Source organism: Monoraphidium neglectum (assembly GCF_000611645.1).
Source record: "Monoraphidium neglectum strain SAG 48.87 unplaced genomic scaffold scaffold00632, whole genome shotgun sequence".
Classification (NCBI taxonomy): Eukaryota; Viridiplantae; Chlorophyta; class Chlorophyceae; order Sphaeropleales; family Selenastraceae; genus Monoraphidium; species Monoraphidium neglectum.
In genome coordinates, this window is record NW_014012996.1 from 1 (window position 1) to 11657 (window position 11657).

At 64.8% G+C, this 11657-nt stretch overlaps 1 protein-coding gene across 1 annotated transcript in view; it reads left to right on the forward strand.

Annotated features, from left to right (window-relative positions):
* Positions 1–3564: 3564 nt before the first annotated feature.
* MNEG_4524 (leucyl aminopeptidase) overlaps positions 3565–11657 on the forward strand; it is a gene marked incomplete at both ends in the record, with an annotated part of 9239 nt that continues 1146 nt past the window's right edge. The window contains 16 exons of the mRNA XM_014046998.1: positions 3565–3663; positions 3759–3857; positions 4145–4537; positions 4792–4903; positions 5944–6074; positions 6277–6391; positions 6590–6813; positions 7284–7429; positions 7816–7944; positions 8321–8345; positions 8780–8905; positions 9375–9536; positions 10027–10200; positions 10668–10724; positions 11017–11083; positions 11299–11386. Coding sequence (XP_013902452.1) covers positions 3565–3663; positions 3759–3857; positions 4145–4537; positions 4792–4903; positions 5944–6074; positions 6277–6391; positions 6590–6813; positions 7284–7429; positions 7816–7944; positions 8321–8345; positions 8780–8905; positions 9375–9536; positions 10027–10200; positions 10668–10724; positions 11017–11083; positions 11299–11386 — 2147 coding nt within the window. The remainder of the gene's footprint in view (positions 3664–3758; positions 3858–4144; positions 4538–4791; positions 4904–5943; positions 6075–6276; positions 6392–6589; positions 6814–7283; positions 7430–7815; positions 7945–8320; positions 8346–8779; positions 8906–9374; positions 9537–10026; positions 10201–10667; positions 10725–11016; positions 11084–11298; positions 11387–11657) is intronic.

Sequence of the window (11657 nt, forward strand, 5' to 3'; positions counted from 1 at the left end):
GGCCCGCGCGGCGGCTCGGGGCCGGCCGGCGCCGGCGCCGCCGCGCCCGGCCCTCGGGAGCGCCGCCGCGCCTGCAGCACGCGCCGCCCTGCCTGACCGGCTCTGGGGGTCCCCGCCGCCAGGCGGTCGACCGCAGCCTCCGATGGCATCACCGCACCGCTGGCAGCCGCGCCGCCTGACATCGCCCCTGCCCCGGCGCCGCCCCTCAAGCGCCGGCGCTGCGCGGGCGCGCCGCCCGCCTCGTCCCCGCCGCCGCAGCCACGGCCCGCCTCCTGCGCCCGCAGCTGCTCGTGGCTGCGGCCGTGCTCCCGCGGCGCGAAGCAGTACACGCCCTCGCTCGAGTAGCTGGCAAGAAGCCGGCGCCCTGACGCGTCGTATGACACGCCGGTGACCGGATAGTTGCGCAACCCCACATCCTGTGGCAGCGGGTGCGCGGCGGCGCGGCGGATGCGCTCGGGCACGAGGCAGGCCACCCACTGCGGCTGGCCGCCACCCGGCGTGAGCAGGCCCTGGCCGGGCCGCTGCAGCCTGCGGACGTCGTAGATGCGCACTGCGGATCGGCGACGGCGGGGCGCAGGCGATGCATAGGGGTGAATCAGGGCGTGGCGTGAGTTGCTGCGGCCGGGGCGGCGCGCTGGGCTTGGCATCTTACCGTGACGGCTGCACCCCACACAAGGCACGGCCGGTCTGCCTTACAAAACCAGGCAACAAGCAGGCCACCACTGCTTATCAACCAGAAACCGGCAAACGCCGCATTGTGCACCATACGACTAAGGTCCAGATCCAAAACCAGTGTGAGCACCTGCCCATGCATGGCCCGCAGACCGCCCAGGCGCCCACCCAAAGGGTCGTTGCCCCCTGTGGCGAAGTAGTGCGGCTGCATTGGGTCCACCGACACGCTGTTGAGCAACACGCGGCCCCCGCGCGCGGGCCCCTCTGACCGCTGGTCCACTGGGCGGATTGGACGAAAGGGCGGCGGGAAACGGGGACGCGGCGTTTGTTAGAGGAGGGGGGGGTGCATGGCCGCAGCGCCGGCAAAGCATGCATGTCAAGACCGCACGCGGCGAACGAGCGATTGAGGCAGTGCCGAGGGCTCTTGCTGCTGTGGCAGGGTCGGCCGTGGGGGGCATGGGGGCTGACGGGCCCGGCTCACCAATCAGGGAGCGCAGCTCCTGCAGCTGCCCGGTGGGCGCCTGCGGCTGGCGCAGGTCAAATAGCCGCACGCCCCCGTCGTCGGCGCCTGCAGGGAGGGGGCGGCAGCGGGCGCGGTGGTGCCGCGGGTGCTCCGCGCCCTTCAAATGGCATTGCCGCGTCGGAGGCAGGGTGGGCTGGGGCAGGCATAAGGCGAGTCCCCAGCTGGGAACAATGAGCCGGTGCCAGGATCGGCCCTCTCAGATTGAGGGCCCGCAGCCGCGGCGGGGCGCGCAGGCGCGCACCGCTCAGGAAGACGGAGCCGTCGACGGCCGCGAGGCACCGCACGCGCGCCTCGTGGCAGCTGAACGGCTTGATGGCGCCGCGCTCGAGGTTGATGACGCGGACCTGTGCAGCAGGGGTCGCGGCGACAGCCGTGTTGAGCGCATGGGCGCGCGCTGGCGTCCCGCCTGCGGATGGGCGTGCAGCTGCTGCGCTTGCAGAGTTGGGGCTGCTCGGGGGATGCATGCTTGAGCCACTGGCAGGTAACGCAGGCTGCCGCGTGGCGGAGTTGCGTGCACCTGTTTGTCGCCGCCCCCGGTCAGCAGCGTTGCCCCACGGGTCCCCGGGAGATACTGGAGGGCCATGATGGACGCCGTATGGCCCTGTGATTGCAGCGCTGCTCCATGGTGAGAGCTTTGAAATGGCCAGCAGCAGCGCAAGCACAAGAGCAGCGCGGCGTGACTGTGCGCGAACACTGCAGCAGTACGCACCGGGTCGAAGCTCCGCAGCAGGCGTCCTGAAACGTTATACACGTGAAGAGCACAATCGTCCCCTGCCGAAGCCATGTAAGAGCCGCTGCAATCCCACGCGACGTCAGTGATTGAGGTGGCTCCACCCTGGTCCAAGCAGCGTTCAAGCTGGAGCTTCCGCACGAGGCTCTCCGAGCTGGTGCCCCAGGTAGGCTCCGACCTGCCCGAGCGGCGCCCCAGGGGCACGCCTAATTCCCGCTGGAGCAGAAGGGCGTCCATGGCGGGTCAACCCGACATAAGTGGAGTGAAACCAAGCATTTGGATTCGCGAATGCAATTATATATATGTTCGCCATAACAACGGCATTTTACGGGTGAGTGATCTGGTCTTTAGACCGAAGCTGCCGGCACGCCTTGGCGTTGCAGCGGTGAGAGAGCCATGTTACTGGTGAGAGAGCTGCCTGAAGTTCGGATAGCGGCTTGAGTAGACCAGCCACGCACATCGTGCGCCCAGAGCCACCAATCATCAGGCGGCCTGTTGTCCAATTTGCAAAGAGCATAGCAAGGTCCCCCGCTGACCGCTCGGCGGTGTTGCGAGGAGTGACACGATTAACAGCTATGAAACACATCGCTCTGAACCTTGTTGCGTTGGTGGCATTGCTGGAAAACTGCAGTCCATGTGATCGGAGTCAGCGGGATTTTGTCGCACTGCCAGTGTTGGAGAGTCGTCGTGTCAGTCGGCCTGAGCTTGCACAGGAGCCGGGCCCGCAGGGCCCACCAGCCACCACGTGCGGCAGTAGCACTTCTCGGAGTAAGAAGTCAGATTAGGCACATCCCAACAGCATGTTGGCGATGCAGCCAAAGCGCTGCGATTCAAAACAGACGCAGACGCTTCGCAACGGCCGACGCAGACGACAGACAGCACAGCGCGTTGGCGGGCTTGAGCGCGTAGTCAGGTGTCTTTGCATCCTTTGATGTCTCTCTAAATATATGTTGACAAGTTCCTAGGGTACATCGGGTCTGTTTCCATCAATCAGCACCCAAACCATCATCACTTGCAACCAGTCGATCGGACACCCACGCTCACACACACACACATATCAACACGCACACATGCGTGAGCGCGTGCGCGCATGCATGCACGCACACGCACTGATCACATGCACATCATGTCGCACAAGCTTACAATTACTGGCACAACGGAGCTGCGCGCCGCTCAAAGCATGCCTTTCAACCCCTCGCCCAGGGCTGTGACGCGCTTCAGCTCACCTGAGCACGGCAGAAAGTGATCCATGTGAGCCCCGGTCGGCATATTTCCTGTACCTTTGAATTTTGATATCTCGTCCCATGCAGCCTTTTCACCCTCAAGTTGCTTTGCAACCGAACGCAAGTGGCAGCGGTGCGGGCGGCGGTGCGCGCGAGCGCCGGCGGGGCCGATGTGAATAGCGGCAGCAGGCATCGATTCTACCTTCTCAACCTTCTAGGTTTTGAAAACAGCTTTAACATGGCTTGCTAGACACTCCGGCCCACGGCGGCCTCGTTCCAGCCCGAGTCTGCGTGGTTGGGCGTGAGGGCTCTGCGAGTCCCTCCCGCTCTGCCCACGCATACCAGGGCTGCGAGGCTTCCAAGGGGCCGCGGGTTTCGGCGGAGGAGGAAGGAGGCTCGGAAGGGGGCAGCCAGACATGGTGGTGCCCTGTCCCATGGCCAAGGGCCTGGGGCCGGTGTTTGAGAAGAAGGTGGCGGACAAGGAGGCGGTTGGCGAGCCCGTCGCGGCGCTGCTGGTGAGGCGGGGAAGCTATGCACGAGGTCGACCGTGGTGGCTTCGCGGCCCTAAGCCTTTTCCTGACCTGTCTGCTCGCTGTTTTACGTTGTGCAGGACCCGTCGGGCGACATCCCGGAGGACTCTGCGCTGCTGGCGCTGCTCGCCAACGTTCTCGACACGGTGGTGGATGCCAACGAGCATGCGTACCAGCAGGTGCGACGCCTCTATGGGGAGCTGCTGCATCGGGTCCTAGATACATGATACATATGCAGTCAGATTGCAAGGGGAGCCCTTGGTTGCGCGGGCCTGGTATTCTGCGTGTGCAGACATGCATGCGCGTGTTGCTGCGCTGCCCCCTCGATGCACGTGTGCACGAGCGTGTGTGTCAACGCTGGAGGGCCGCAAGCCTGGCACGCCTGTGGTTGCCAAACCAACCCTTGTTCCCCGCCACGCCTACAGCAAGAAACCAACCCTCCTACATGAACCTGAACACCCCGCAGGACGCCGACCCTGCGCTGGTGCCCAGCCTGACGGTTTTCCACGGCCTCCGCGCGCCGCCGATCGGCGTCGAGGCGTACCTTGTGCGCATCGCCAAGTACGCCAAGTGCAGCCCCGCGTGCTTCGTGCAGGCGGTTGCGCTGATCTTTCGCCTGGCCAAGCGCGACGCGGCGTACCAGCTGACGAGCCTCAACGTGCACCGGCTCGTGCTGACCGGGGTGCTGCTGTCGGCCAAGTTCCTCGACGACCACTACTACAACAACGCCTTTTACGCGAAGGTCGGCGGCGTCAGCACAGGGGAGCTGAACCGCCTGGAGGTCGAGATGCTGCAGCTGCTGGGCTTCCGGCTGCTCGTGCCGCGCGAGGAGCTGGAGCAGTTGCTGGCGGACGCGCAGGTGCGGGGGCCCGCGGGCTGGGGGCGGCGCGCGGGCGCTGCGTGGCTGCGGGCGGGCGCGGCCAGGTGGGGGCGCGGCGCCTGGTGGTGGGCGGCTTGACCTGCCAGCTGCTCATGGCGGTAAGGGCCAGTGTTTCTTTCTGGGTACCACCGTGATCAGCTGCTGGGGCTTGTGATATCATTTTACTTCTTGTGTCATCAGTCAGCTCTGCAGCTCTGTCGGTCGACCCCTTTTTTGGCGATTCGTCCCCGCAGGCCGGCTGCCTCGCCGGGCAGGTGGTGGCGCGCTGGCGGTGCGGCCGCAAGCGCAGGAGCATGGGCCCGGACGACGGCACCGCCCTGTCTGACGCGGGTTCCCGCCGCAACAGTATGGAGGTCGCGCCGCAAAGGCGGTTTGGGCGCGTCATGGCGTAGGCGGGCGCTTGCCGCCGCCGCGCCCGTTTTGTCCTTCCCGATGTTCGGGGTTTTGGTTGTAACAACAAAGCTCTCCTGCATTACTCTGCCCTTGTATTGAGTGTGTAGCGGCGGCGGCAGCTGTCATGATGGGGCAACAGGACAGGGATTGCCCGGCAATGTGCCTACTGTGCCTTTCCTAATGTGTCATGAATGTGCAGTGCATGGCCGGCATTGTAGGTAAGTGGTGAGCTGGCAGCAAGCGCAATCGATTACTGTGCAGTACGTTCCACTGTACACAGTGAGCATGAGCAGTGCAATTGTAGCAGCTCCATCATCGTGACATGGGTTCAAGTACAGTTTTCCTGCTGCATGTACTCAGCAGATGGGTCACTGAAGCATGGGGGCAGGAAGGACCCAGCCCCGGACCTCACATGTCCCTGCACTGCCAGCCACCACTGACAGGCTGCAATGGTGACGCAGTTTCCAACCCCGCACGCATGCTGCATCCCGCACATTGACTTTTACTTGAACTCTCACGATAGGACGTGCTCATAGCTCGTGAGGTGGCTGCAGGTTGTGGCGCACCAAACATGCTGGCCAGCTCGGTCCTCCGCGCAGGTGGATTCAAGTAAGCAAATAGAGGTTGAATTGTACTTATTTGTATAGCTCGCCTCAATTGAGCCTCGGTCTGATCTTCAGCATTGGATCCGCAGGAGGCTCTCTCTCAAGCTAGCTCCCCAGCTGAGCGGGCTCCTGGGGACTCCATTTATTGCTGGGGTGGTTCCTAGCCCATCAGGTGAGCTGTGGGCAGTGTCCATGCGGGCGCGTGTGCTTTCAAGCCCGCCTCATGGAGGCGGCGGGAAGCGTCCGGGCCGCGCGTCCTCTTGCCACATAGCGTACCCTGAAGGCAACTACGTGCACTACCTGTGATTCATCAACATGCCATGCAAAGCGGCCGCGTACACCCTTCCCGCGACAACCGCCTGCGCTGCCGCTCTCCCTCCTGAGCAGGCCCAGCAGGCCGTGCCCAGCAGCACGGGCTGGCCATGCGCGTCAAAAGCTCGGACGCCGCAGCGGCAGCGGGCGGCGCATCGGCCCCCACGGCCGTCATCGCCATCAACCCAGTGCCGCTCCCGAAAGAGGTCTGCGACTGTGCCGCGCCCCGCCGCCCCCCGCCCCGTCGCCCGGCAGACGGCCGTCGGTCGGCGGCCCCATCCTGCGAAACCGGCTTCAATGAAAGCAGGCACGCATCTGCCGGGCCTGACAGGTTGAGATGCATCGGCATAGAATGCGCGGTGCAATGCAGCAGACGCACCCCGTGCGCTCGCCGCAAACCCCTCGCAGGTCAGCTTCGAGCCGGAGTCGCTGCCGTCCATCAGCGTCGGCGGCGGCGACGCCGCCGCCTGGAGCGGGGACGTCCTGGTGGTGGCCGTCAGCGAGGATGATCTGGAGGTCAAGGGTGAGCGGTCTGGGCGCCGACGCGGCCTCAAATCGAAACGCAACCCGCGACAGCTGGCCGCAGCAGGCGCTTGCATGCGGATGCTGGGCTCTTTAGCTATCGCCGCAAGACGCGGTCACTTGCACGCCTGTCAGCCCACTGCAAACCGGTCCTCTCTCGGACCCTTGCGACCTCACACCGCCGCCTGTGATTGCGCAGACGAGGTGGCTTCGGTAAAGGGCGAGGCCCTGGCGGCCCTCGACTCAGCCCTGGGGGGCGTCCTGGCGGAGCTGCTGGCCGCCGGCGGCTTTGAGGGCAAGCAGGGCCAGCGCACGCGCCCGTTGCGCGTGCTGGGCGCCAAGGCGGCCAACGTGGCGCTGGTCGGGCTGGGGAAGCGGGAACAGGCGGCGGCGGTGGCGGACTGGGGGCAGAGTCCCTACCAGGTGTGTGCGTGTGTTTGTACGCGCGTCTGTGTGTGTGTGTGTGTGTGTGTGAGTGCGCGCGTGCGGCGCGCAAGAGCAAGCCTGCACGGGTGGGGTTTGCACGGTGATGTTTGGTGGGGGCAGCGGGCAGCCAGGCAGCCGTTGCGCGCGCATGTAGCGGTGCTTGTGCTGGGCCGCGCCGCACGGCAGGCTTGCGGCCGGCTCGTGCTGAGCCTAGACTTCTGCCCTTATGAACACAATTCTCTTTGTGGGAGGGGGGACGTCCCCTCTGTGCAGCGCGCCGCAACAAACACTCGCGAGCGCCAACATGTGCATGCGCGTGCACTCGCACCCACGCTTGCACCCATGCAAACACACACTGACACTCACACACATACGTGTTGCATGACACACATACACACTCTCGTATTTTACACACATGCACGCACGCATGCACATGCACCGCCTCACCCTCACATACTACCCCACAGGCCCTTGGCAGCAGCATCGCAGCCCTCTGCAAGGAGGGCAAGCTAAAGACGGCCGCCCTGGCACTGCTGGCGCCGCCCGCGCAGCCCGCGGCCGCGGTGCAGCGGCTGGCCTCGGGGGCGCTGCAGGGCGCTTACGAGTCCACGCGGTGGGTCTTGACGGCGTGGTTTTGTTTATTTCATGCCTGGGACTGAAGCAGCTTTGTTACTGAAGCAGCCTTGGGCACACACGGGCTGGGGCAGGCGTGTCTGCTGGGGTCAAGCAGCGCCACGCCTTGAGGCGTGGGCCTAGGAAGGGCGGCGGAGAGCCGGGGCGCGGGGTGGCGGGGCTGGATCAAGTGACGGGCGCGTCGGTTTGTGTGCTTAAAATTGGATGGGATGGGGCACTCAAGGAGCAAGCGCGTGCTGCCACACCTGTGCTTTCCCTTCTCGATAAAGATAGGAAACGATTCGTAAGGAATGAGGCAGAAAGATTACATCATCACGCACCAAACCCGGCATGAGCCCCCCCATAATCATCCATCAACGCCCCCAGGTTCAAGACCAAGGCGTCCAAGGCCGCGAAGCTGCAGTCCCTCACCCTGCTGGGCCTGGGCGACGCTGACGGCCTCGACGCCGCCATCAAGCACGGCGCCGCCACCGCCGTTGGCGCGATCCTCACCCGGTGAGCCGCCCTCGCCCCACGCCCCGCCTGCGGCGCTCGGGGCGGCCGGCTTGCACGCTACGCTTTGCGTGCCGCGGCAGCGGGATGTGGTGCGCAGCCGTGCCCCTGTCGCGGTGTGCCCCGCATTGCTGCAGTATCCATCCGCCTGCCTGCCGGTACCCGCGCCTCGCCTTTCTACGACGTCCACTGCGCGCAGCTGACTCTCTGCCACGCGCATGCACACCAGTGAGATGACAACACCACCCCGGCACAGTCCCCTCGCCACCATCACCCTGAACGCCCCCCCCCCCACTTCACCACCTGCCCAGCACCTCGCGCCCAACCACCAACTTCCGCATCTCCCCTTGCCCCAACCGCGCCCGTACCTTCCCCACAGCTACCTTGTTGAGGCGCCCCCCAATGTCTGCACCCCCACGCACCTCGCCGACTGCGCCAAGCACATCGCCGCCCTCGCGCCAGAGCGGTTCACCCTCCAGGCGCGTCGCGGCGCGCGGGCGACCAAAGCTCCGTTTTTGCATCCTGGCGAGGCGGTTGCGTGAGGGCTTGTGTGATCCTCTTGCCAGCAGCCCTTGCAACCCAACCCTCTCGGGCCGCCTTCCCATGGCCCTAGCGCTGCAACCACGGGCACGTGTGCACACACGCACATTCGCACGCATGCTCTAACTCACATGCAACACATAATGCGACACACACACACTCATACACACGCGCGCACAATGAAAGAGACAGAGAGGGACAGAGATATATGCAAATTCAACCCTGCACCCGTACCCCACCCATTGTCCTCCACACAACCATCCACCCCTGCTGCCGTCCCCCCTCCCCCTCCCCGTAGGTCTTGGAGGCCTCTGAGTGTGCAGAGCTTGGGATGGGCCTCTTCCTGGGTGTGGCGGAGGCCAGCCACGAGCCCGCCAAGTTCATCCACCTGGTGTACAAGCCTGAGGGGGAAGTCAAGAAGAAGGTGGGGGCGGCTGGGGTGGCGTGAGCAGGCGCTTGTGTATGTGTGCGTGCGTGTGTATATGAGTGCATGTGTGTGTATGTGGAGAGAGGTGTGCGTGCGTACGCATGCCGGTGTGTGTGTGTGTGTGTGTGTGCGTGCGCATGTACGTGGGTGTATATGTGTGTGTGTGGAGAGGTGCGTGCGTGTGTGGGTGTGTGTGGGAGAGAGAGGTGGCCTAGTGTACGGATTCCAGGCGCTGTGGGATGTCAAAAGGGTTGGGTGTTGGGTGGGAGACAGGCGCGGCTTCGATGTTGCGCATGCGTCATGTGCGTTGGTGGGCATGCCAGTGTAATCATGCAAGTGCACTATTGGAAGCCGGTGGGAGGAAGGGGCTGCTTGCATCTGCACACACACGCACACACACAGACACACACACACACACGCACACACACACACACACACGCACACACACACGCACACAAATCCCCAGGTCGCCATCGTGGGCAAGGGGCTGACCTTTGACAGCGGCGGCTACAACCTCAAGGCGGGGGCGGGCTCCATGATTGAGCTCATGAAGTTTGACATGGGCGGCAGCGCGGCCACCCTCGGGGCCGCCAGGATACTGGCGGACGTGCAGCCCGCGGGCGTCGAGGTGGGCTTGGGGTTTATGGTTCAGGGCTTAGGGTTTGGGGTGGAAGCAGGGGGGGCGACGGCGTCGAGGCGGGTGCCGCTCTGGGGTGACGCTGGCGTGTTGTATGGGCGCATGGTGTGGGTGTGGGGCGATGGGTGTGCACGAGTGCTGGTTTATTTGCGTTTGTGTGAGCGTATGCACATGCATGCCTGTTTGAATGTGTGGGACTCTTCTGTCCCCTTCAACACACATGTCAACACGCTTGCGCATGCGCGCACACGCGCGCGTGCACACACACCCACACATGTGCAACTACGCTCCCCAATCGACTCCGCCTCCCCTCAGTTCCACTGCACGATTGCTAGCTGCTAGAACATGCACACCCGTTCACTAATCCACGCACTAATTCACACACGCGCAACACACACCAACACACACACACAGATACCCACACACACAAACGCAATGCAAACGCAACGCAACCCCTTAATCATGGCCCCGCATCCCCCAGGTCCACTTCACCATCGCCAGCTGCGAGAACATGGTGGCGGCCAAGGGCCTGCGCCCCGGGGACATCCTCACCGCCGCCAGCGGGAAGACCGTGGAGGTCAACAACACGGACGCGGAGGGCCGCCTCACGCTGGCGGACGCGATGTGGTATGTGCAGGAGAAGCAGGGCGTAGAGGTGCGGCCCGGACTGCTGTTGGAGCCGGACTAGGGTGACGGCCGGACTGGGGTTGCGGCCAGATCAGGGTTGCGGCTGGGCTAGGGAGGGGGGGTGCCTGGGATTGCCGCCTGCAATCACGCAGACGAGGTCGTAGAAAATGGGCAGCGCTCTCGCGACGCTGGACTGGGCCCGGGGCCGGGGGCGCGTTGCGTCGGAGCTTCTGGCTGCTCCCAGCTGTGAGGGGAAGCGGGGCCGCGGTCAGGGGTCCCCGCTGGCCGACCGAAGCCGGCGCGCCGCGTGCGTGCAAGCCGCAGCCCCCGCGATGCCGAGGCCGTCAATCGGTTTGCGGCTGTGGTGCAGGCTTGGCTTGCAGGGGAGCAGAGGGCTTGCGCGGCGGCGCAGCAGGCGCCGCACGCCCTCGCCCCATTCATCAACCGCCTGTTCATGCTTATGGTTGCTGTGCGCTTTGCCCTGCCAAACCGCAGGCTGTGGTGGACATTGCCACGCTGACGGGCGCCTGCATCGTGGCCCTGGGCGGGGAGGTGTGCGGGGTTGGCGCAGGGGGCAGTCTGGCGGGGCTGTTTCGCCGAGGGTACGGGCTGTGGGAGTTGCTGCCACCCAGCACGTGGGCCGGCTGATACAAGCAGCCTACCCTGACCTTAACCATGGGCTTGCTGCACCGACAGCCAATTTCGAACGATGACCTTCCGCCTCATCACGCCAAACAAGTTACGAGTCCGGCAGTGCTGCTCCTCTGTGGTGTGACGACTTTGCAGCCTCCATGCCCAACGTGCGGCCGCGCTGCTCGGAACATGCGGCCCCGCCCGCATGCAGGTTGGCGGCCTGTTCACGCCCAGCGACGAGCTGGCGGCGGCGCTCACGCAGGCTTCCAAGGAGGCTGGTGAGGGCGACCTTGGGGGGGGCTTTTTCGACGGATCCGATCAACTTCAGCGGGGATGGGCACACGCGGCGGAAAGGAGAGTGACTGGAGTATGGCCATGGGGGGGGCTTGGTGTGTCCGGGTCGGCTGGTCTATCCCGGGGCCATGATTGGTGGGCCGGCTGCATGAGTGGAATGTATCACAGCCTGCGCGCCTGCCCCACCCCACCCCTGCAGGCGAGAAGGTGTGGCGGATGCCCCTTGAGACGAACTACTTTGATGGCCTCAAGAGCAGCTGCGCTGACATGAAGAACACAGCTGGGCGGTGAGCCCAATTTTCTCTGGAGGGGGGGCAGGCGGCCAAGAACAAGGCAGGACGTTGGGGTGGGGGTTGAGGGTGCTTTGTCGGGCGGTGGGAGCGCGAGTGCGTGGGGTCTGCTGGTGTGGGCTTGAGGCCCCCCCTCAAAGGTCGCTCATCATGGTCAGGAAGGGGCCGCGGGTCCCGCCACGCGCGCTGTCCCTTGGGAGCGGCAATCGAGCACCACCACCCCCCTTGCCCTTACTAGCAACACCGACATTCAGCCCCCCCCCCCCCC